Raw genomic sequence first — 26,233 nt, 5'->3', positions numbered from 1 at the left:
TACATGCCCTGTTTTGTTGCCCTAGTTGAATTTCCCAATGCCACAAACCATTTTTAGAACGGGTAGAATATCCAATGAGCTGTTTGAAGAATGAGTCCAAAGTCTTGGAAGATAAGGTATAATTGTTTAAAAAATGAAAAATAAATGTTTTCATCAGAATATACCTATACTTACTGTGCAGAAACTGGATCTGCACTTCCAAGAGTGTAATCTTACTTATTTCTGTCCAGAGCTATGAAGAAATTGCTTATTGCACTGGTGTTTTGGTGGGTTCTTAAACTGTTAGTACAGACCATAAAATAATTTATTTGGTGTAATTGAAGTTATTAAATGCTTTGACATTTTAAAGTCATGTATGTGTTAAAATAGTGCAACTTGACATTTTCAAAGTTTAGCATTGTGGAATATTCTTAATGGAATTTACAGTTCCAAATTGAAGAAATGTTTCCAAATGCATTATTTGCAAAACAGAGAGAGCAGTGTCATGAAAGCATGTATATTGCTGTTCTTGTATTAATAGCTTACAGCAGCATACTTAGTAACTAAGTGCCTCATCTTGTGCTCTTGAAATCAATGGAAATTTTATGATTGACTTCACTGGGTGCAGGAGCTAGCCCTATGTGTTACCATCTTTTGCATACTAGGGCCTGATCCTGCAAACACTTCTGCACATCTATATGCATGTGAATAGTGCATAAAGCATGTACTAAAAATTTTGCTGGAACAGGCCAAAAAGGCAACTATGGTTGTGTATAGTCTCAATGTTTCAAGTCTTCAATGATCTTGCTATATAAAGAATTGATATTCTGGAAGCTCAATAAACAACCTTCTTAAGCATTAGCTGAATGAAAGAGGAAAGTAAATATGTACCCAAAAAAGTAGTGAAGAAATGACTAACAGAACACTGTTTTTTGGAGTTTTTTAAAGTTGGTTAGAAATAAGACATTATGTACAATGGTGGTTTTTAAACAATAGTGGATCAGGGAGAAAACTAAAAAAGGTGAATATGCTCCATTTTAAGAAAAATAATAAAATAGAACTTGCCTTTATATATGTACTTGGCATGCTATTTATATTATTTTGTAGTAATAGATCACCTTAAATATGGCTGAAGAAATGTCAGCGGACCCTTTTGTGCAGGAGAACGACTTAAGAAATGTTGCCAAATCCAAGCATTCAAAAATCATGATGCAGGTGCCCTAAACCAGTGAGATTGACTTTAAAAATACGGTATTAAACATAATAAATGTTTGCTGCTTTTTTCATTTGTGTTCTGTTTTTTGAGCCTTTGGATTAGACTTCAGTCCCATTCCCCAGCATTTCTCCACAATGCTAATGTCTAGAAACTTTTTAAATGAAAGTTTAGATTCTCACAATTCCGGGAGCTGGGGCTTTAGGGAAAGCACCAAATATTGGGAGATTTGCCATAAAAGCATGAGCTGGCAATGCTGTGTTGGAGGCTGCTCTGATTGGCACTGTGAGTGTGTAAAAAGGAGCAGCATGCCACAACTGAAGGCTAATGCCTCGCTACTAGCTGCCTTGACCGCGTCTAGCAACACTTTTGAGCAAAGAGACCAATACAGACTACAGCTCCCAGCACGCACCGCGCGAGCGGGTCGGGACTACATCTCCCATCATGCACTGCGCCGGATGAGCCGCGGGGTTCGCTGGGAGTGGTAGTCCCGGGGGCGGGGCGCTCCAGCAGTAAGGTAGTCGGGCCACGGAAGCTGGTGGCGGGCCGGGCAGGATGGACAAGCTCAAGCGGGTTCTGAACGGGCAGGACGCGGAGGAGCAGGGCGGCCTGAGCGAGGTAACGAGCCCCCCGGTCCCTCCTGCTGGCCGGGCCACCGCGGCTCGTCCCTGCTGCGAGCCCGGGCGGGGTGGGGGCCCCCCGCGGGGTTGGGAGGCTCGTGTCAGGGACTGGGGGCGGGCGGGCGAACCCCGCGGCCCCCCGGGAACGCTAAGTTCCAGGGAACGCTCTGGAGGGGGAGCGGTGCCCGGTCTGCCCCGGGGAGCTCGGCAGTGCAGCGCGCTCCGGCTACTGTCCGAGGGGCTGGGAAGCGAGCCCGGATCCCACATGCGAGCTTTACAGGGTCGCTCGCCGCCTAGTCCGGTGGTTCTCAGCCAGGGATAGCGGTACCTCCGGGGGTACATTAGCTCCTCGGGATAGTTGTCTCGTTTTGCAACAGGCTACAGAAAAAGTGCCAGTGAAGTCAGTACAAACTCAAATTTCATACGATGACTTGTTTATGCTGCTCTGTATCCTGAAATGTAATTACAAGATTTATATTCCAATTGATTTATAATTACTTGGTGAAAATGCGAAGGGAAGCAAGGTTTCAGTGACAGTGCGCTGTGACAGTTTTGTATTTTTAGGTCTGATTTTGTAAATAAGTGGTTTTGAAGTGAGGTGAATCTTAGGGGTACACAAATCAGACGCCTGAAAGGGATATATAGCCTGGAAAGGTTGAGAGCACTGACCTAGGGTACGCCTTCACTGCAGTGTAACCCTGAGCTCAGACTCAAACCTAACTCCCGTTCCTGCCACACAGATATTGTGCTAACCAGGATCAGAGCTCATGTTGTAAACAAATGTTATCTGTACTATCAATAACTTTAAACATTGTCAGAGTGTTTAAAGGGAAAGAATTTTAGCCACCCAGTGTATCTCTCACTGTTTGTGCTCTTTGTTGACTCTCTGCATTTCTTTCCTCTTAGACAATGTAAATCAGTTCCTCCTTGGTTTTATGGTTTTGTTTTCAGGTTCTGAGTGCTACATTGTTTGGGTTTCAAACACTGCAAGGGAATGGTTATTTGTTTCTTTTAAACAAATGGGTTTGTTTTTACAAAAATATTGTAAACATTTTTGTTCTTGAATTTTATAAAAAGCTACTTCCTGCAAAGCTTAAATCTTGAGCCAAATTTGATGCCATGCAACTTTTAAAATAAAGAGGCTTAATTTTTAAAGAGTGTTTTATATGTGGAAAGTTGACTCAACTCACTAGAAACTAGTCTGGTATCATATATTTAAATGATTTCGAACTGAATGCATGAAAACAACTTCATAGTTGCATCCAACTTCTTTCCCTCACCTTCATCCCATGTCTCTAAAAGTAAATACACTCTAGTGTGTAAAGGGCTAACATCCTCATGTATTCATAAATTTTAGAGTTCAGTAACTTCTTGCTGTTCAGTGTATCCAAATGGATGTTTGTGGGTGGGTAGGAAATATGTTGCAAGGACTTAACTCTAACAAGAAGGATGAAATAACAGCATTATAGTTCTGGTCCGTTTTTTAGATGAATGCAACACAGAAAACAAAACAAATTGTGCTTTTTATAAACTGCTTTTTCTTTGAAAATTTTGAATGCAATCTGCCTGATTTCCCGTCCAGTGAATATCGAAATTAAGGGCGGTAGAGGGGAAATTGATGAATAGTAACCGAGAGGATGGCTACATTACAAGTGCTGTAATGTCACAGCTATGGTGCTGCAACCTCTCTGCTGCTGTGTTGTAGTGTAGACACTTGTTACGGTAATGAGACAGGTTTTTCCACCACTGTAGTAAATCCATCCCCCACAAAAGGCAACAGCTAATTCTATGGAAGAATCTTCTGTCGACCTAGCAGCTTCTGCACCAGCGCTTAGGTTGGCTTAACTACATTTTTCAGGTTGTGAATATTTTTGCACACCTGAGTGAGGTAGTTCGGTTGACCTAACTTTTAGGTGTAGGACCAGGCCTTGATGTGGAGGTGAAGAACCTGTGCTCGCTGAGCGGATATGTGTCTGCTAATGGAAGAGCAGGAAAGGTTAGGTATGTAGGTATGAATATAGCAGAACGAACAGACTATATAGTATTGTGGCAAGCTATTCACTTATCATAGGTGTCTAGGACTTGATAGGGGCCTCGTTCTGTAGGTAATAACATACAGCTCTTGTTTACTTCAGTGGGAATTCTGTTTGCAGTGTAGTTTCAAAACTGAGCTCTCTGTTAGCAATATTGCTGTTGTATACAGATTCATTTTTTATTTATTTTGTGTTCTAGTGGAATATTTTTCACATGGTGGTTAAGCTGCTAATGGAAATAGAGCTATAAAGTGTGTTTTGTTAAGTTGGGACATAAGTTGATGTGTTAAAACAGAGATTCTCAAACTGGGGGTTGTGACCCCTCAGGGGGTTGCGAGGTTATTACTTGGGGGGTCGCGAGCTGTCAGCCTCCACCCCAAATGCTGTTTCGCCTTCAGCATTTATAATAGGGTTAAATATAAAAAAATGCATTTTTAATTTATAAGGGGAGTCACACTTAGAGGCTTTCTGTGTGAAAGGGGTCATCAGTACAAAAGTTTGAGAATCACTTTGTTAAAGGATATGTGTCTTTATTTGTTTTTGGCTTCCAGATAGTTGATGCAACTTCATTAAGCTGGGGCACAAGAGTGAAAGGCTTCATCGCTTGTTTTGCCCTAGGAGTTCTGTGTTCTGTCCTGGTAAGTTCTTCTTTGTTTGTCAACTTCTGCTCTAGGAGGAGGCTTGTGATTCGAGCACTACAATTACTTTTTATAGCACCCCCAAGGGGATAACAAAATGACTACAAACTGACCCTAGTTCTGCCAATTGCTTGGGATTTTGATTAGGCATCTGGAATGGGAAGGGAACACTTTGAAATGCAGCTATAACATTAAACTAAACATAAACTAAAAATCAAGAAGGTGATCAGTTCACTTCCTCTTTGATTTTTGGAGGAGTGAGTGATGTGTGGATCAATATGCAACTTGTATGGAACGTGATTCTCAAGTACCAAGAGGAATGATGTGAGATTGGCTACATAGGATGGAACTGGTAAACTAGTGCTGGGGTTCAGGAAGGAATAGGATTCAGGCCAGGCAGGAGAACTGAGCCAGGCAATACTAAGGATTCATCTACATAGGTAAATTGAGGGATTGTGTGGTAATGTGATTTAATCAGTCTATGAAGGTCAGATCAAACTGTTATAACAGAGTCAGAAGGCGCACTTTTGTTATGAACATAGTCCCTGACATGGTAAAACTGGCCTTGTAGATGGAACTACATCCTTTTGTACTATATCCATGTATTGGATATTCCTGCTTTTGCTTAAAGAATAAGATTTGCACAAATATGGCAAAATTGCCTATTTGTGCAGAAATTGATTTCAATTTCGGGGATTGTTCCATCTCTGATGAAAGCAAAAAATTCCCAAACCCTTTTTATATAAAAGGAAGCTGGGTTCTATCAGAAAAGGTAATGCTCTGATCACTGTAAAGAATGTGAACAAACACAAACCAACTTTTGTAACTGCCATTTGGGTTTAAACTTTTTCGTGCTTCTTCAGTGCCACTAAAAACACTGTTTTGGGGCTATTTTTGTTTCCACATGAAACGATCTTCATCCAGTCAGGTCTATAAAATCATGACTGGTCTAGAGAAGGTAGATAAGGAAGTGTTCACTACTTCTCATAACACAAGAACTAGGGGTCACCAAATGAAATTACTAGGCAGCAGGTTTAAAACAAACAAAAGGAAGTATTTCTTTGCACAATACACAGTCAACCTGTGGAACTCCTTGACAGAGGATGTTGTGAAGGCCAAGACCATAACAGGGTTTTAAAAAAACACAACCCTAGATAAGTACATGGAGGGTAGGTCCATAAATGGCTATTAGCCAGGATGGGCAGGAATTGTGTCCCTAGCCTCTGTTTGCCAGAAGCTGGAAATGAGCGACGGGATGGATCACTTGATGATTACCTGTTCTGTTCATTCCCTCTGGGACACCTGACACTGGCCACTGTCAGAAGACTGGATACGGGGCTAAATGGATCTTTGGTCTGACCCAGTATGGTTATTCTTATGTTCTCTTATCTTCCTTTTCAGGGTACTTGCCTGCTATGGGTGCCAAGGAAAGGACTAGTTCTCTTTGCAGTATTTTACACTCTGGGGAATATTGCATCCCTTGGAAGGTAACATTTCTGTAAATTAGCTACCTGATACAAAGGCAGAAAAAGGGAACAGAATGAGGGTGTGTGAATGTATACATGCTTGTCTGAGTGGTGGAAATGATGGGACGTGAGGCTGAATGTTCACTTCTATGTACGGATCTCTAAAATTGAGAAATAATAGAAGAGGAACAAACATGACTGATCTAAATAGTCCAGTTCTTGGGAAATGAAGAGGTTTCAACTGGTATTTTGTCTTTACTCTTTGAATCAAATATTGTCTGGATATACTTGCTGAAATAAGAAGAATCAAATCTCATGCTTCCTGCAGAGGTCAGGAAGACATTGTGGCTTTCTACACTTGCCTCTGAACCGTCAGCTATTAGTCCATGCTGGAGGCATATCTATGTAGCTAGTCTCGTTGGCCTCACAAGAGACCCTGGCCATCATTGGGAAGAGGTCTTCACTGAGCTATTTACAATGTGCAGCTGACATAAAAAACAAACAAGATTTTTAGATATGTAAGGAATGGGGTGGCAAATAATATGGAGACTGCTGTAATGCCATTACATAAATCAAAGGTGCAGCCTCATCTGTGATGCTGTGTGCCATGGTGGTCACCCCATCTCAAACAGCATATTACAAATTTGAGCTAGAACTCTTGGTTTTTTAAGGTGGGACACGAGTTGATATGTTCAAGGATATGTGGGTCCTTAATTTTTTTTAACCTGGACTTTGCAATATTTATTATGTAGAGATTTCTTTTTCATTTAAGAAGAGCTATGAGAATGATCAAAAGCATGGAAAAACTTAAGACTGAAGATTGAAAAGACTGGAATTCTTTACCTTAGAAAGAGGGAATGTGATACAAGTACTAAGTAATGAATTTTCTAGACAGGTTAGCACGGGAAAGCCTGTTCTCCTTGTCTCGTAACATAAGAATCAGAGGACACTTAAGTAAAATTAAAAGTTGGGAAATTCAAAGCCAGTAAAAGGAAGTACTTTTTCATGCAGTGTGTAATTTGACTGTAACTCATTGCCACATGACTGGGAGGGAGGGGAGACTAGTGAAACTCTCATCATCCCTGGCATGCAGTAGAATTAAGCATGCCAATGACTGTGTGGCTGTCCTGGGTATATGCCATCTGGCTGATCTTCACAGAAATACTCTACTTGACTACTCCTCTCTCATCATCTGTGGCTGGCTTGGGATTGCTTTCTTCTCTCTTCCACCACCACATCTCCTCCATTATATTGTATCTTGGGCTGCTCTTGACTGAAGCAATGGCAGCCCGTTGTCAGCAACAGGTGGGAGTAGAGGAGTCATCTTAGAACCAGAGAGAAAATGTGTAAATTAGCTGGACCAAACAAGCTAAGATTTAAAATAAATAAATGAAAATTTGATCAATTTAATCTGAGCCTTACTGTTCTACAAAGTCAGCCAAGTCTGATAGCACTTTAAGACTGTGTCTAGCACATTGGTAGGAAGTTAACTCATTGACTTGTCTGCGTAAATGCAGTCCAGGTATCTCAGGGATCACTTTCGTCAAATCAGAATGGAGACCTGGAATGAGACCCATTGACCTCCACCAAGCTTGTCCCTACACCCCTTTTGGAATGTTTAGACTCCATCTCTGTTCAAATCCAGATTACAAATGTCAGCAATTGCTTCTTCTCAAGATTCTTAGCTTGTTTGGTGCCCAGTTCTTGGTATGTATCTGCCTCATTGTCAGTAGGATACTGATTTTTATTTTATAGTACTGCCTGGCTGTCTTTGCTATACAGATAGCACCAATCACCATAATAACATAGGCACTGGTATCTAGTACAGTAGTGACCCTCTATGACAGAACATCAATTTATGACAGCACAGTAAGCATGCTTGATTAGGGCATCTTACAATCTAATTTTGTTGCTGTATGTAGATGTTTTACGTGTCTGTGTTGTTTTGCTTGTTACAGCACTTTTTTCCTTATGGGACCTATGAGACAATTGAAAAGGATGTTTGAGCCTACTCGTTTGATAGCTACTATTGTTATGCTAGTAAGTATCAAAGGATCTTGTTTTAACTAGTCTCATTCAGTGCAAAATTCCAGTACAAAGTCATCAATACTGCCTTGATCTAGTTAGGTTTCACTGTGCTGCTTTTATTCTCGTTTTTGTAGCACTGGAGATATATATAGTTATAGAGAAAACTGAAAAAGACAGATCCCCTGTTCTGAAGAGCGTAGCCTAAATCAGGGCAATACAGTACAGGGGGCAGTGGTTTAAGTGCATGAAGAAGTAAATCATCATCACTGGGGATTGATAGATGTTGCTGAAGTGGTTTTGGAGAAATCTCACACACACACACGCGCACACACGCAACATGAAAGAAAATGTGAAGGCAGGAGGGGCACTGGGATTTATTTAGAAGAGGGTTTGGGATGAAACAAGTGGAGATGTAGGCAGACAGAAATGTAACGTTAGCGTGTCAGCTCTCTTATTTTTATCTCTTATTTCTACTTACCCTAGCTGCGGGTTTCACTCTTTCTTAAAATGCCTGTAGATGATGTTTCATAACAAGGTACTTGGAGACTCTAGTCATCCTCAGTTGACTTACAGCTTCATGTATAACTGAATTTTTGTGGGATCTTTGCAGCTTAACCTAATGCATCTAGTTAGTGGTGTTCAGCCTTTTTTCATTTGTGGACCCCTAAAAGATTTCAAATGGAGGTGTGGATCCCTTTGGAAATCTTAGGTGTAGTCGGCGGATCCTGAGAGAGTCTGCAGACCACAGGTTGAAAACCACTGTTCTATGGTAATGACAACCTTTTGTGGACCCCTTAGACACAGATTGAAAACCACTGATCTAAGTGGTTACTAGTCTGTAGGCTCTTTCATCTTTGAAGCGCCTCAACAGAGGGCTTATTTTCACGTACAGCGGTGCAGCTGCAGCGCTTTAGCGACGATGCTGTCCCATGGTGTATTAATCCGCCTCCCTGAGGCGGTAGCGCTGTTGACTGGAGAAGCTCTCCCATCTACAGAGCATCATCTACACGGAGGGTTAAGTCAGAATAACTACATCACTCAAGGGTGTGGATTTTTTACACCCCTGAGCCAATGTAGTTGTACCGATTGGCTGGGTCTACACTACAGACCTGTAAGTGAAAGTGTCAGTCTTCGGCTGTAAATTTAAGGAGTCTAGCAAAAAGGCCCTCCAGAAGTGTCATAACCGTGCAGCTCCTATTTTATAGTAGATATAGGTTGTAGGCATTACAGATACCTGAAGTGGATGGATCATTCCTACATTCAGGCCTTGTAACATTTTAAAATAAATAAATATAATAGTAGCTAAAAAGTAATTGAACATTTTTCATAATCTCAATAGATATGAACTGGGTAGCTGTGTAATACCCCAGGGCTGCTGTTTTAGTGATTTCAGCAGGAAGCAGATTCATGGCATGTTTAGAGACTGACAAATCAGAGCTGCAGCTGGAAAGTTCTATGTTTCTATTTAGATAAGAAAGTGAAGTAGTATACGTGAATGAGTACACTAACTAATAAAACTGGCCTGGGAAAAAGTAGGAACCTACAGAAATTGCCACAAGCTGTGCAAGCCTTCTGCTGTTCCTTGATTGCTGCTGCGATCTTCCTTTTGGGACGTTCATCAGCTTGCTGCTTTATTTCATATTCAGAAATAGTATAGATAGGGCATTTTAAATAGCATTTTTTACATTGGATCAGGTAAAATATTGCATTTCCCTTCAGTCTTCCTTTATATGTGCAAAAAATAAATATATTTTAACTGTGGAGTAATCTCTCTAACTGAAATTTTCTGTTCTCTTCTAGTTGTGTCTCATTCTAACGTTATGTTCTGCTTTCTGGGTGAGTATTTGGATCTTGTATATAGCCAGTGCACACTAACAAATATATGTGCTCATTATTTGATTGCATTATTGTCTGTTTTCTTTCAGTGGCACAACAAGGGGCTTGCTCTCATCTTCTGCATTTTGCAATTTTTTGCCTTGGCATGGTAGGTAATCTCCCTCTCTCTCTCTCTCTCACACCCACACCATCTGAATTCAATGGGTATGCTATACTAAACTCTTCTAGGAGATGGATTTTGAGTTATAGTCAAGGGGGCACCAGCCATCTGCAACAGCACCCTTTCCCCTGGCACTGCAACCGTAATCCTGGCCTGGTGGAGATGGGTAGGAGAGTGCAAGCCTGCACCACAATAGCAGCTCCGGGGCCTGGCTGCAGTTTCAGGCATTTCAACCTGGCGCACAGGGCTGCAGCGTCACTCGTGTTTGGCACCATTGATTTGATAATTTCTGTGAGTGCAGCTGAACCCATGAACCCCTGCTAAAGTTGCCTCCATGTCCGCCACCCAGTAACCTGGATTAAAACTAGCTTTAGCTGATAGACTGTCAGAGGACTGTGAAGTTGTATGAATTATGGTAGGGGAGTTCTCCCTTTCCTCTTGCCACCCAAACACTAACCATCTACCCAAATTAATCCTAATAACCTGATCTTCATGAGTGACTGTCCTACAAGGCATTTGACATCAGGTGGCTTGTCCCTGCTCTCTGCTCTAGAGTTCTACTTGGAATGGGCTGGGGAAGAGCACTTCTACTGCAGAATCTCTCACTGGAACTGCCTCCCAGAGTGTATCTTGCTCTCTTTGGAACCAGCAGCAAGGTTCCCTTGTTTGGATCAGTTTGCCTTTGCCCATTCAGCCTTCCCTTTTACACTAGCTCTTCCTTTCTGGATTATATTGTTCTTGACTGTTCTCTTTACTTTGTGTGGTTTAGATCAGGATTGCTTAGGGCCAGTTTTCTTTTCATTATTATAACTTTTGTACAACTTCCCAGGTTCATTGCTACAGATGCTATAGAAATAGAAGGTTGACTGGGTGTCCTTATCCAAGTCACTCAGTACATGACTAGCCAGATGACCAATCCTACTTGCCCCAGGGCTTGGTGCATGTAGGGTTTCAGAGAGAGGAGGATTATTGTTAATAAACACTTTTATAGCGAGTCATAGCTTTGCTGTGGCTCTTCGTGGATTCCACAAAGTTGTTTTCAGGCGTCTTTTGTCTTTATGTACACTTGGCCCAGGTCTGCATTAGCGGGAGAGGGGGAGTCAACCTAAGATACTCAACTTCAGCTATGCGAATAGTGTAGCTGAAGTTGACGTATCTTAGGTCGACTTACCTGGCCGTGAGGATGGCAGCGAGTCAACCGCTGCCGCTCCCCAGTTGACTCAGCTTCCGCCTCTCACGAGCTGGAGCTCTGGAGTCGACGGGGGGCACGATTGGGGATCAATTTTATCGTGTCTAGTGTAGAGCGATAAATCAACCCCTGATAGATCGATCGCTACCCGCCAATCCAGCGGGTTATGAAGGCCTGCCCTGAGACACTTCTATCTCTGTTTCAGTATGGTGTGGGGAGGAGTTGTTACTTTTATGTGTGACTCTAATGTAATCTGAAGTAGATGGTAACTCAATTTTTTTTAATATTCTCTTCCTCTCTTAGGTACAGCATTTCTTTCATACCGTTTGCAAGGTAAGCTTGATTTTTTTCTCTTCTTATATTAGTGAATATCTATTAAACTCTATCTTACAATTAACTCCCCCATAAACTGTATGACTTTAAAATGGTTATGTGCTGCCATTTTTTCTGAATAACCTTAGAGTTGATTACAAACTAAACACCTAAGAATTTTTTATCTGTGACTGAAATGCAGCTGTTTCTGGGGTGGGACATGGCAGCAGGGGGTTAAGAGTTCTTACCATCCCCCTCCTTCCTCTTTTCTCCTTCTCCCAGTAAATTCTTCAGGAAACATCAGAGTTCCCAGCATGTTTGCTGGCTTTTTTGCTGAAACTCATCCACTACTTTTTTTTCAAATGTTGCGTGCACTGAAAGGCACACTGCATTCTGAGGCATGTAAAGTGCATGGAATGTATGAATATGCTGTCAAATAAATCTCACAAGTTATTAAACTCCCGCATGTCCCCAAACACTGCTGCCCTCCAGAATATTGATGACAAGCTTGTCCTGTCAGTTGCCAAATCCACCCAGGTCCCCTGTGACAAACTCAATGGCCTTCACACCTGCAGAAATCATCCCATGCTGCCCAATGAAATGTAGGCCCATCACTTGAGGGAGATGTCCTTTGTCCTCCAACTGCAGAGGTGTTAAATATCTGCTTCACCTGGAATGATCTCTTGCAACATTTCCTAGCTCCTATGCTTACCAATCTGTTCTACCTAGTACTTAGTGCATGTCTACACGTAAAACGCTGCATCGGCACAGCTGCAGCACTTTAATGATGACACTCTAAGCCAACAGGGGAGAGCTCTCCCATCGGTATAGTTAATCCACCTTCCTGAGAGGCACTAGCTATGTTGGCAGGAGAAGCTCTCCCGTTGACCTAACCCCTTGTGTAGAAAGCATTAGGTTGGTGGATTTTTCACACCCCCGAGCGACAGTTATACCAATATAGGTCTGTGGTGCAGACCTGGCCTTCATCTCAGTGAACTAAAGCCACTTTACCCCTGAATGAGAGCATCCACACGGGTGTTTAGCATGGTTTCATTTCTGTGCATTTACTTCACACCTTTAGTTGATTTGCCATAACTTTGCTGAGTGTTCCCAAGTAGTCAAGTCCTTAGCTATGTGGTACATAATCTGCAATGAAATCCTAAGAATTGCCTTTTGAAAACATAAGCAATAATCCAAATTATTGCAGATGAACAGTGGAGCTAAATTAACTGTCCTGTGGGAACCTTAATTTAGATTTTCTTGTATGCATTTAAGATTAATTTTAATACTTTTTTTAGTGTGTATGCATACAAACGTGTGTCCAGTTCTGACATCCTTCCCTCCTTCCCCGCTCCCTGACAAGTACATAGGTGCATCTCATTTAAACAAAACTTAAAGTTGTCTCCACTATGTACATATCATCACACAGGTTGCATACACATATGTTATGCAGGGGGAATGCTGCAGCCTTACATATGGAAATGTACATTGTGCAGGAATAAATGTCTAAGTCTTCAAGCAGTGTTACTGCAATGAAATCTTTGGGGAAGCAGCCCAGTCACGTCAGTATTTCTCTCTCTCCACAGGGATGCTGTGAAGAAATGCTTTACTGTTTGTCTGTCATAACAGGTATATGTGCTGTTTTGTGACACTCTAGGAAGTACAGTGGAATTACGCTAACTGTTTTGTATGTACCTTCCTACTTGTGTCTCAAAAATATGCCTTGCAACTTGTAGTGGTTGGCTTGTATTAAAATCCAGCATATGTGGTTACTTGTAAACAATAATAGCAGAATAATGAAGTGGTGCTTTCTGTAACATTTAGCCCAGCTGGACTGACATCTAGAATTCAGTTTTTTTGTTGTAGATAAATTACAGAAGTCATGCAGAGTGAAACAAAAATAACATTTAAAGAGACACTGTTAGCCTAAAAATATTAGAGTAGATCCTACACTGGTGCAAAACAGCACAGTTCGATTGTCTTCAATGGAATTATGTCAATTTACACCAGCTGAGGATCTGTTGCATAGTAAGACACCAAGCCTGCACTTTCTGACCTCCTCCTAGCTTTGAAATAACTTTTAAAGCCCTAATGCCTCACCATTTAGATTTGTTTAATTTTTTCACTGGACAATGAAACTCTCCTGATCCATTCTTACTTCCAGGCTCTCTTGCAAGAGCTCAGTGCTGCATGGTGGGATTTATAACCCTACCAGGGAAGGTTTCAGTCTAAATGGGAAAACTGTTTTGGTTGAATATTTTTAAAAATTTCATTTCTTTACTCAACTACTAACGTTTGGGTTTAAACTACTGACAGTGTCTCTGTAAAATAATAACTCAAAAAGAGTATTGATCACCACGGGGAAAAGTGCTAGGAATTCAGTGCAACCAAGGTAAATTAAGGGGCCCTTTACTGTCTATAGACCTGATTTCTGCAACTTGCCTGCAGCAGCTAGCAGTATCACAGGGCAGGAAGCTGCATTTCTCACATCAGGTTAGGTGCCCATCCTGTTCCCAGCTCTAGTATGGGAGAAACACAGAACCCAGGGCTTGATAGGTAAGCAAAGGAAAAACTAAGCTTCAGTTAGTTTTCTGGGCACAGATTCTATCAGAGATTCTTTCTAAATGGTCCATGTGTCTTTCTTTAAAGTAGGAAAGCATTTCTATACACACTTTAAAATGAAAAATCCTCTACAGAGGGTGGCAGAATTAGTGTTCAAAAAGGAAGAGACACTATTCTTCTGACTTACTGCTCTCATCGGTTCATAACATTTCTCACTTCTCTGCAGAGGTGAGAGATCGTTAAATCCCCCTGCTGTTCAAATATCAGTCTGTGGACCAGAAGAAATTCACAAGCGTATGATCTTTAAGTGTCTATATTCTGAGAAGAGTGATAGTAAGCTGTACTTGCTATTGCTAAGGAAATGTATGCAGGATTAAGCTGCCAACTTTGAACAAATTCTACCTAGTGGCTGGGATTTTTATGACGCCCACAAATTCCAAGACCACCTTAGCATCCTCTTTCTCTGAATCCTTAGCCAAGTTCTTGTGTGAGCTCAATACAGAGTCATCCAGCTCCAAGTTGTACAGTGGCTTATTGGCAAACTTGGTATAAGTTCAGCCCTTGCACACTCTTATGCTGTGTGAGATACTGCTTTACCGCTTCTCTTTTTAATGCATCCTTACCTTGCTAGTACAAATGGTTATCTTTCCCATTATAGGCTAGGACCAAAGTCTGGTAAGATGATAATCAGTGAGGCTTTGTAGACGAACCTTTGCAAAATCTTGGTGTTTTTTGCAGGTTCATCCTTTGTTCTTTAAGGCCCTACCTGCCTCCCAAAGACTACCACATCAGGGAGCCCGGTCACAACTTGTAACCTAGGGGCAAACGTGGTTCCGATTTGTAGCATAGCTGGGACATTACCCATGGCTCATAACCAAACTAGGCCAGCAACAAAACAGTGCATCAGTTGCACAGTTTCCTTTTCAGATTCTAATAAACTTTCTGGATGCCATGAGTTATTTAAAAAACAAAAAACAAACCTTTTTTGTCCTTCAGTCGTTCTAGATAGCTTAGTGCATTCCATTGTCACGGGATTCTTTTCAAAGCCCATCATCCAGTTTAACAGGATATCTATGGGCTTCTTGTAGCTAAAGTTACTTCCTTAGAAATTCATTAGGAACAGAACAGACCTTAAAAATATGCTCCAGGTATGCTTGAAAGTGTGGGAGAGCTATAGAGAACAGATTCCTCCATAAAATAATCTGTGTTTGTGAATGAAAGGGAATGGGGGAATTAACATTGAAATTAATATGCTGACACCATTATTTTTTCCACGCTTATTCCTTGAAAGGAAGGAGCAGTGAAGGACCCAAGAGACACTTTCCTGTTTGTACCCCCATGGTTTTTAAAATCCGATTTCATGATACCTTAAAGCAGTAGCCTCCCTGGGCCACCTAGGTTTTAACAAATAGCGTTCATCTCTCTCCTTCCCCAGGAAGAGGCTCTGCAGCCTGGGCAGATGCCCTGATCTGTTGTCTTACTCTGTGTTGCAGTCCTGTTGGGTGGAGACTGTGGAACATTCCTCTAACAACCACCTTGCTGCTGTCCTCTGTATGCACACCAGCTCTCCAGGGGTCCTGGCCACAAGATATTACTAAACTATTCCACTTCCACTATGAAAGCAATTCTGGCTTCAGCTCTATGCTACTAAGGTCCTGAAGCCTCTGTTCCACCACCTGAAGTCTAGATCCTAGGGACTAGAGGGGTGTAGAAGTGCGACTGCTGACTTTTCGAACCGCAGTAGCCTCCTGATTTGATCCAGAATCTATACATAACTGTAACCTCTGGCTGTAGTCTCTAGTTACTGGGCAGTGTGTTGCTGAGCAGGCAGCCTCTCAGGGTTGAAGCAGATTCCGGTAGACACTGAGAGATGCAGCAGCAGACACTCATTAAATATCCATCGGGGGTGGCAAGTGTAATCTTCCAGGCTCTGTTCAGTTAGGGTCCCCCCTCACAAATCATGTGCAAGTGGAGAGCTTGGGGAAAACTAGGGACAGTTGCCCCATTCACATTGTCTCCTGTTGGTGTTCTTGAAGCTGCTGCTTGACTGGTCGTTTTGTAACTCTGTTAGAATGCCAAGTTCCCCCCCTTTGGAGGTGATGAAATCCCACTTTTCACATGATTTGCAGACAGGTGGACACCAGTCATTGTCCAGCAGTTGAGTTTTCTCTGGGGAGATGATTCTCAATTGCTTTCAGGCTGCAACAAAGCCTAACTCTGTTTACACACATACAAAGCCTTGTCCGTCTCTCACAAATGCATCACATTTTGGTTTGAGCAGTTTGGCTTCCTTTGGTGGCTTTGTTATTTCAGCTGCTTCTGAGCTCTGATTTCCAGGGAGCTGCATTTTTTTAATATGGCTCTCTGGTTTATTATGCCTCCTTAAGGCTGCATGGTATAGTGGTTAAAGCAGAAAGCTGGGAGGTTTTTTTTGTTTTGTTTTTTTTCCTGGCTAGGACAAGTCACTTACACTGAGGCACATAGGTTAACTGGGGACTGAGCCACCTCCCAGTCTATATCCTGCTAAAGGATCCTATCCGGGTTTTTTGTAAGAGTCTTTGCAATGTTTACAAAATGCCTCTGTAAGAGGCAATTAGAAAATCTATCCCTTAATGCCTTGCTCAAGCCCAAGTTTATATTAGCACTAGCATCTCTGTGGGAATTCTTGGAAAGCTCTATGTAAGTAGCATATGCTTCCTTTCCCCCCAAAAGTGCTGTTAACCAAGTCCATCATTGTAGGAGCGTAAGCAATTAAATCCTGCCATTCTGGATTGCTTGTTCCTGTACTTCAGATCACTCATTTCTTGACTGTCACTGTCTTCATAAAGGGCTAGCACTTGCACTGGAATGTTGCACCAGAGCACACAGCTTTCTAACCCAATCTGAAGCACTAGAATCAAACCTCAGCTTTATACACTGGATAGAACTTTTGTATCTGCATATTAGCTACTTAGAACCTTCGTGCTAATTTTTTGGCAGAATGGTTAATTTTATAAATAGGGAATTTAGGGTTTGGAGCTGTACAGTAATTTGTTGCCAGCACACAGATTGTCTGGGTGTCTTAAATTTCAGATCCACAAGCTATTTATTTTAAATAACCAGTTTCAGCCCTACAGCTCTCGGGTCAATAAGTTTAGTAAACTGTATTTCATGTAGGGTTGTTGAATGTCCTTAATGGAGGGAGGTACGGGAGGGGGACTCAGAACTTTGAAAGAAAGGGGAGGGCAGAGGGAATGGAGGCATAATAACTACTTTAGTGACAATAGTGTTCATATTATCCTCCGGCATTGCAAAAATTTTCCATGAATGAATCATACTCTTGTGGTTGGGGGGCTAACTGGGTAGGAAAGACTCCACCCAGACTGTCTCCAATATGAGAAACACTCAGGTTTGTGGGTTCACCTCCAAATGACTTTGCCTAATAAAACCACTTCATTCTACTGAAACAAAGGCTTGTGACTTCTACTTGCTCGTTAACACCTCTGTTCAGATTGCTGCTATGTTTGATTGCAACTGAACACTTGCCTTGTTACTGAAATATGTCGCATTCCCATATTTGTGCCTGTAATTCACCTGTCCTCTTTGTATGCCTGCATATTACAGTAGTCACTGTATTCTACCTGCCTTGCATACACACCTCATCCACTATGGTATCAAACAACATAATAGTGTAGTTAATGTGGAAATAATGAAACTGGACAGTAGAATACATTCAATGTGAACTCATTTGCACTGAAAAGGCAGTTATTTTTGTTGTGAAACAAGCTTCCTTGTGTTTTCTGTTCTGGTGGGTGGTTATTTATTGATGGGTGGGTAGGTAGGTAGGTGTCTTAAAGCCACCAGATTCCTGTATACAATTCCCCACATTCTGCACCTTTCTGCTGAGTGTGTAGTACATCAAGAACACATAGAAAATAGTCTTTCATTCATTTAAAAAAAAATCATGTATTGGATCTCAAAGCTTCTTCCCCTTGCCAAGCTCCTTCCTAACTTTACAGAACACACAACCATGAGGGCTGAGATTTTCAAAGAAGCTTAAGGGACATAGGTACCAAACTCAATGGGATTCTAGCTCCCTTAGGCAGGCTTGAAAGTCTCAAACCAGCTTGTCTTTCATTTGCTGAAGCTGCCGTACATGTTAATGCAATGCTACTTTAACCAAAAAAGGCCTTAAAATGCAATTCTAGCCTGGAAAATAACTTCAAAAAAAAAATGCCTGACTTGTCAGATTCAGTAGGAACAGAAATTAGAAAAACCTTTTCGCCTGGAAAGAAAGCACATTAGTTCTGGAGTGTCTGGGGCACATTAAATAGATAAGGCTATATGCAATTTTTAATCACTCTTCTGAGTGGAACCTGACTTTAATGACACATAATGAAGTGCACTTTTGAATACTGACACTGCCTGAGGCTTTTTTAGTGATAACAGCATTTTAGAAAAAGAAACAAAATATCCAGTCTTGTTAGTAATTTTATTATTATTGAATATTAAAGACAAGTTGGATGGGCAATCTTGAAACCCAAGGAGGTGTGTTTTGTACTCTGTACCAGGTCTTAGATACAGAAAGTATCTTGTGAAAATTACTTTTCAAATTTCACATGATGTCGGTATAGATATTCCTGGAGAATACTGCAAAGCTACCAGAATTCTGCGCTGCATCCTGGGGCAGGTTTCATTCAGGGAATTGAAGCTCTGTGCCAAATTTGTGCAAATTGGGAGCAGATTGCGTTTATTTTATCTTTAATGCAGATGTATGACCCACTGTTCCCAGCATGCAGTTTACTATGGTCCACATTTTTCTATTAAAAATCATGGCCATAAACTGTATTGTAGAACTCTAGCGGAGGAACGCATTTGGCTAATCTTCATGTACTAAGAGATGACACTTCCTTGTATGTGATTGCAATCTGTCATTTTAACTAGTTTAATTTCTAAAAATAGTTTGCAATCAGTTCAGTTGCCTTATTTTCATCATGTTAATACCTTCTTTTCAAGATCAACACCATTGGTATCTGTAATATTCTTGTTATAGGGTCTAAAAACTATTCAGTAAAAAACTCATGTTTTTGTCCTAAAGGCAAATATGTCCATGTTAAGACCATCGTAAATCTTAACCAGATTGTGAAGGGAAGCAAAGCCGCTAAATATGGGGGTATTCCATTTTTAAAATCTCGTGCCGAGCTTTGAAATGTAAATGTGATTTTTTTAAAAAATAGCTTTATCAACTGAGGGAGTTTTGTAAAACAAACAAACATTTTTGTGAAATTCTCCACTACAATAACTGTTTTGTATTATATGCTGCTTCTGGACATTTTATATATATCCTGGTTGCTTTGTCTGACTTCGTAATTGTTCAGTAAATGTTTTTAACTTATTGCAAAAAATTTCTGTAATGAAGCTAGATCCTAAGATGTGTGAACATAATTGTTTTTCAGTAAAGTTGACACTGCAGTAAATGATCTGTTGCTTTTAATTTTTAATTTAAATGATGCAGAGTTTTCAGGTGAAACTAGAAAACAGAATAGTACAAAAGGGCTTCTTTTATTTTAAAGTCAGCTTGTGTGTGTGTGTGAGAGAGAGAAATAGGGGAAGATCGGGTGAGGTGCTATAGAGTGAATATAGACCTGGGAGCCAGGAACACTTGGTCCAATCCTCTGACACTTTCTTTCTCTGATCTTGGTCAAATCCCTTGATCAAAAAGCAAAGACCATTTTTGAAAATGCTGATATGCCCTCATTTTTTGGTCTGCTTGTAGTTACTCACACTCTTAAAGAATTGTATACAATTCTTTAGAATAAAAGAAACAGTTACATGTCTGGTTGCACCCACAATGTGCTAGGCTCTATTCTGTATAGGTTCTTGTACTGCATACTGTAATATGAGTGCATTTCAGTAGTACATTAAGCAAGATGGCTAATATGTCATATGTGTTCTCTCATCTCTCCCCAGGGGGAGAATTGTATGCAGTAAAGTGTTTTGTTTTATATTGACTAATATACGCTGGTTAGCATACCTGTGTATTAATCTGATAATACTATCTGCAACATATATTCCAAGCATTTAAGTATATATTATTAAGCATTAGTACAGAAGTTATAGAGGCCAAATTGGCCTGTACCTTTTTGTTATAGTCCTGTACACACATGCTAAGTATCCCATAACACCTTGAAGTGAGCTTGGGCTCGAGTAGATAAGAAAACTGTCGGTATCAGTACATACAATTATTTCCTCACGGCAACAGGAAAGCCATTACCCACAGAAACCTAGAAGGTGTCTTCGTGCCTCTTAGTACTTGGAATGCATGTGCTCAGAAGAAAGATAGGGGTGCATAATGACCTGGAATGCGTGGGCTCAGAACAAAAGATAAACTGGTACATCATGGTGCCAGAAACAAACAAGGTAAACAGTGATTGATTAAATTCAGTTTCAGGAGACAAATATAGTACCTTTTTTACTGATAAACAAGTAGTGTATAAAATGATGGCTTTAGAAACGTAACTTCTTGGAGCACACCTGTATAAGGTGAATGTAACAATTTCACAGGATTGCTGTTCAGAGACTGGTGTATAGAACCTTTTTCCTGTACTGTTTTAATAAACCTGATTGACATTGACATTGATTATTGGGTCTCCTGAGTATATTTCACAACAAACCACCATGTGCTCAAGCAAGTGACTACAATTGATCCACATTTAGGATTTTTAATATATACACATGTGGCTATGTTAGAGAAGGCAATGTCAAAGAAATGCACCTTGCACTTACAGCAGAAGGTGGTGAGGTTTGTGATGGTCCTTAGTTCCTGGAGGAATTCATTCCACAGTCTTTTTGGTGAGCCCTTGAACCCTGGGAACTAGAATTCCCGTGCTGTGGGAAATTCTGAAATTTCAAAAAATATTTTTTTTCCAAAATGAACAAAAAATGGAAATTTCCTGCAGTACACAAACTCTGTTATTTGGTTTCAACATTTTCAAAATGTTTCTGAGGGTCCTTGTGCTGCCAGGAGCCCTGGGAGGTAGGTTGAGGAGTTGGAAGCCCTGGCAGTCCCCAGTCTGGGACAATCAGCCTGGAAGACTGCCCTGGAGCCAAAGAGCCTGCAAATCCGAGCTCCCCAGCATCCCTCTAGGCAGGCTGCCAAGCAGCAGGGGAGCTGCAGAGCTGAGAACAATTTTTCCAGTGGAAAATCAGAGATTTCCAACAGCATTGACATTTTTCTGCAGAAAATGTTGATTTGTCCAGAAAGTGAATTTTCCTTGTTGGAAAATCAGACAGCTAGGGCCCAAACAACTCTGTCTTTAAGTGTTATCTCAACACACATGAAGACCCAGGCCTAAAGAATTTACTGTGTGTCAAGTCCCTAGATTAAGTACAGAAGGGTCCAATATGATCATCTAGTCTGATTTCCTACATAACACAGTCTGGAGAACATCACCAAGCAATTCCTGCATCAAACCTATGATGTCTGGTTGAGCAGGAGCATGTTTTCTGAAAATGTATCTAGTCTTGATGTCAAGACTTTGAGCTATGGAGACTCAAACGCATCCCTAGGTCAGTTTGTTTCAATGGTTAATTACCCTCACTGTTAAATTGAAGGCTAGACATGAGCAAATTATCTAGCTTCAGCTTCCAGTCACTGGAATCTTGTTATGCCTTTCTTAAGTTCTGGGGCAGAGACTGTGTCTCCTTTTTATGGATGGTGGGCTGGTAGCATATTTCCTGGTGAGGATGAGAGACTCAGAAGAGTGATTTGCCTCTTTCCCCAACTCCCTCTGCGCCCTCCCCCTTGTTTTTTTTTTGTTAAGATTTTGATTTACTCAAGGGGAGTTCTGTGTGGTGTGAGAAATTCAGTGTCAGGGAGAGGTTAGGATCTGAGAGGGTTTAATTTCTGTGTGTGCCTTCTTCATTGTTCCAGTCTGTGTAGCAGCAGCCCGAGGTTTAGTGTATCATGGTGATTGTCCATCCAACAAGTACAGGAGATGCTTAAGAAATAGGGTTCTGCTCCTTTTTTCTTTCTACTCCCGGGAGACTTTATCATGTGAGAGAGGGAGTGAATATACTGAGAACTGGAGCACTTGCTGTAGGTATGATTGAGGGGAAGATTTGGAATGGGGATATTTTAGTTCTTTCGGCAGCCTGCTGGAGGTGCTCTCTCAGGCAGGTGGATGAAGGGGTAGCTTTGAGGGCTTGAGCTTTTGATTTTTGTGGTAGCAAGCATTGGACAATGATGACATGGCAGAAATAAAGTGCATAAGAGTTGTAGGCTGGAGCAGCTGTTTCAAGACTGTCCCCGTGGCTTTGTCTTAGCTACCTCTCCGGATGACAGGATTGTAGGGGGACAAAAGCTCTGGCTTTCTTTCATGCTTTTTAGTGCAAGGTTGGAGCTTAAGGTACCTACTATACACCATTTATTGAAAACTGACCTCTCAACTTTGTGAGTTCACCATGATGGATGCTGCTGGGCCTATTTTGCATAGTCATCTCTGGCTTAGTCTTTGGTGCAGGGTAAAACAAAGGTGCAGGAAGTGCACCTGAGATTGCATTTGGGTTTAAATGTACAAGGGCTCCTACACGCATCCCCCTATCTCCTCAGACTGCATCTAATACAATATTGTCCACCTTGCCTAGCCAGGGTGTGGGTCCCTCTCCTATAGGAGGCATTATGAGGTGGATTCTCTTCCACTGCTTCTAAACCACCGTCAGCACCTGTTAATTCTCCACATCCTGCCTGAACAGGATCTGACTCTTATGAGGAGGGCATTTTCCAAAGCTTCTGAGTCTGCCGTATATGGGATAGGGGCAAGAAGTAAAAATGATTATTTTTCAAAGATGATGCTCTCCTGCAGCTCCTGTTTGCTTTGAATAGGATTTGGGGGACTCAATCCTTCTGCAAAATCAGTCCACTTCAATTTAGGTGCCCCACGTATGGATTTAGTGCCTTAACTGTATCCAGGCCAAAATCCCAACTCTTCTTTCCCAGCGTAAAAGATCCCACCTACTTTCACTTCTAAGAAGGCTCTGAAATCTAAGGGTTAAAAAAAATCCTTAAAAAAAGTAATTTTTAACCTCTGTTCCTCAGCTTTCCCATTGTAAAAGTGGGGCAATAATATAAATCCACCACAGAAGCGAGGTTGTGGAGACAAATTCATGATTGTTTTAGAGCTTGGGGATCCTCAAAGCTAAAGAAGGGAGGGAAAGTACAATAATTACCTTACAAAATATTTTTAATCAGTCTAGTCAAATCAGTTCTGTTTTCAATTTTCTTTTTCCCTCTCAAAATAGAAATTAGTAGTTCCATTTTCCTGTTGCCTATGATCTCCACTGCAATTCCAGACAATCAAGTCCCAACAGCACAAGTTGTCTACATATATACTAGAAACACATTTGTTTGGCATTGCATGGGAACTAACCCCTCCCCAACAATAATGAAAAGACTAATCTTTCCTAAATCTCTTGTAGTCCAATAATCTCCTAGGGTGCTAGATTCATGATTAAAAACACTGCTGAAAGCAGCTGTCTTGTTCTTTTTTTAATTATAACTCCATACTTGGTGGGTGTTGATTTCCTGCTAGTGTCATGGCAAATGAGGTGTTCAATTTCCCGTGGCTGCTGGGACTGAATGTTCAGAGAGGCTTACTTATTCAGGTGGTTCAATGGATACTGGGGAGATGGAAAGAGTGACTCTCGTTCTCGTGGATTTCATTTTATCAAGAAGGGTTCTCTTTTATTTGCAGGCGTGGGCCTGAAGACAAAAACTAGCTATCGAATGTCAGATGGAGAACAAGTCTTGTTAATTATTTTTTCCTTCTATGTCTCAGCAGCTGTTGGCCAAAAAGGGTTTGAGTTTGAGTTTAATCAGACAGTCAAAGAAATAATCCAAGCAATGCCTAGGCGAGCATGCTTATTGTTGGAGCTCAGCAAAAAAAAGTCCTAGTGAATGTCTTTTTGTTTTTTTTGATGGATTTAGCCTCTTTCCCCTTTGCTGTTTTTCCTGACTTTCTTGGGTCTATTCATTTAAAATTATTCACCAAATAATTATATAAATAAATTTTGGATTTGGCATTAGCTGTTCACTAGGACTGTCCAATATTTGATATTTGAGCTGCATTGGTTAGTTTTTGATTGGATGCAAGTCACACAATATTGTTTCTGCTCCCTGGTTGGATGAATATAACTCCTAGAATTGGGTTTTCAATGCAGACTCAAATTTATAAGCTAAATATTAGCTTTTTGTGCATAGTCATTGTTTTGCCAAATATCTCTGGTGGTAAATTTGTGCACTGAAGTATTTACAGGAAATAAATGCAAAAAGTGTATGAATGTCACTCCTGCAGCCATCCTTTCCCTATGACTACACGAGAAAGATGGAGTTGACCAGTTTTATGTGTTTGATGAACACAAATAATCAGTGTTCTGTGTTCCCTTACCAAGGAAGCTTCATATAGAAGCAAATACCAGGCATGGGGCCATTTTCATAGATTTCCAGAGTTGGAAGGGACCTCAGGAGATCATCTAGTCCAACCCCCTGCTCAAAGCAGGACCAATCCCCAACTATTTTTTTTTTTGCCTCAATCCCTAAATGGCCCCCTCAAAGTTGAGCTCACAACCCTGGTTTTAGCAGGCCAGTGCTCTAACCACTGAGCTACTCCCCCCTAGAAATAAGACTCAGCAGAGGTTTGGAACAGGTCAGGGAATCAGTAATTCCTACATTCAGCCTCTGACTCCCCAGCAGTCTGGAAATCCAAAATGACGACGGTTCTACCTTTTTTTCTTTATTTTATTTTTTTTTAAGTAAAAGAACATAAGAATGGCTGTACTGGGTCAGACCAAAGATCCATCTAGCCCAGTATCCTGTCTATCAACAGTGGCCAATGCCAGGTGTCCCAGAGAGAGTGAACCTAACAGGTAATGATCAAGTGATCTCTCTCCTGCCATCCATTTCCACCCTCTGACAAACAGAGGCAGAGGTGTAGCGAGCGCCCTCCGTACCCTCCGACCGGAGGGGGCCCCGCAAGAAAGGAGGCCCCTAAAAGTGGCAAAAAAAAGGTAAGGTATAACTAGGTAAGTGACATTTATTGACGCTATTGCACAATCCATGTCGGTTTTACTAACAAAACCGTGAAGTCATTATGATACATCGTAATGCTATTGGCTACATCAGTTGTCTGTCGGTCAGTTTCGAATTTTAGTTGGACCCATTCAAGAATGTGTATTTGCGTTCATAATGGCGGTCGGCAGATAAATGTTATTAATTTAGTTGTTTAGTTTTTTATAGTTTCCAACGCAGAAGCGTGCTTTGTGATGTCTAAGAGAATGTATAAGAGCGGAGCTAGTAAACGAAAGGCAGCAAAAGATGGCGAGAAGGAAGTTGAGAAAATTCCAAAGTTGTCAACGTATTTTGTGCTGCAATCCAATGTACAGGTACAGGCACATGAAACGGACAGCGCTAGCAGCGACGAATCGTATCCAGAAGTATCCAGAAGTGCTTCAAGTGAGGTCGAAGGTGAAGCCAGTTGTTCTACCAAACAAACTGTGACAGATATTCCAGCTGCTGCCGGGAAAGAAGTATCTGAATCTGAACCACTGACTGATGATCAGGGAGATTGGCCGTCTATAATATCGGACAGGCAAGTGTGTGACATTGTTGCACGTGGCCCACCGCAGCAGAATGAAAGTTATGAATTTCCATTTAATGAGGAAAGACGGAGGTTACAAGTACTCATTTCTATCGAACCATGGCAAATGGCGTGAAAATAAGACGTTCATGGTTAATGTACTCAGTTCAGAAAGATGCCATTTTTTGTTTTTGTTGTAAATTATTTGGCACTGGCGACATACCGCTACGTCGTGGAACATCTGCTTGGAAAGCACTGTCAACAAGACTTCAGCAGCATGAAACAGGCAAAGGTCATCAAGACTGTATGGTGAAATGGTTTGACCTTCGGTCAGGCATAGTAAACCGTACATCTATTGACCAACTCGAATTGCAGGCTTTTCTGAAAGAAAGAGATTTCTGGAGAAATGTTGTCAAACGCATGGTTGATGTCGTTATTTTCTCGTCCGAAAGAAACTTGGCATTTCGAGGAAGTAATGAAAAGCTCGGCGATCCTTTGAATGGCAACTTTTTGGGACTGTTTGAATTGCTTGCAAAGTATGATACTGTCCTCAGCGAACTTTTACAGAGGACTAAGAAGGCAGAG

At 41.2% G+C, this 26,233-nt stretch overlaps 1 protein-coding gene across 1 annotated transcript; it reads left to right on the top strand.

Moving 5' to 3' along the window:
• Nucleotides 1–1,691: 1,691 nt before the first annotated feature.
• On the top strand, nucleotides 1,692–19,495 carry SFT2D2 (SFT2 domain containing 2). The gene is made up of 8 exons (XM_050962326.1): nucleotides 1,692–1,810; nucleotides 4,397–4,483; nucleotides 5,885–5,970; nucleotides 7,908–7,989; nucleotides 9,778–9,813; nucleotides 9,903–9,961; nucleotides 11,466–11,495; nucleotides 13,061–19,495. Exons 1-8 carry the CDS (start codon nucleotides 1,748–1,750, stop codon nucleotides 13,098–13,100), a joined length of 483 nt encoding a protein of 160 aa, XP_050818283.1. The 5' UTR covers nucleotides 1,692–1,747; the 3' UTR covers nucleotides 13,101–19,495.
• The last annotated feature ends 6,738 nt before the right edge of the window (nucleotides 19,496–26,233 follow it).

The sequence above is a fragment of the Gopherus flavomarginatus genome, chromosome 1 (genome assembly GCF_025201925.1).
Source record: "Gopherus flavomarginatus isolate rGopFla2 chromosome 1, rGopFla2.mat.asm, whole genome shotgun sequence".
Lineage (NCBI taxonomy): Eukaryota > Metazoa > Chordata > Testudines > Testudinidae > Gopherus > Gopherus flavomarginatus.
Note: the sequence above shows the minus strand (reverse complement) of the source record. Positions and strands in the feature narration are given on the sequence as shown.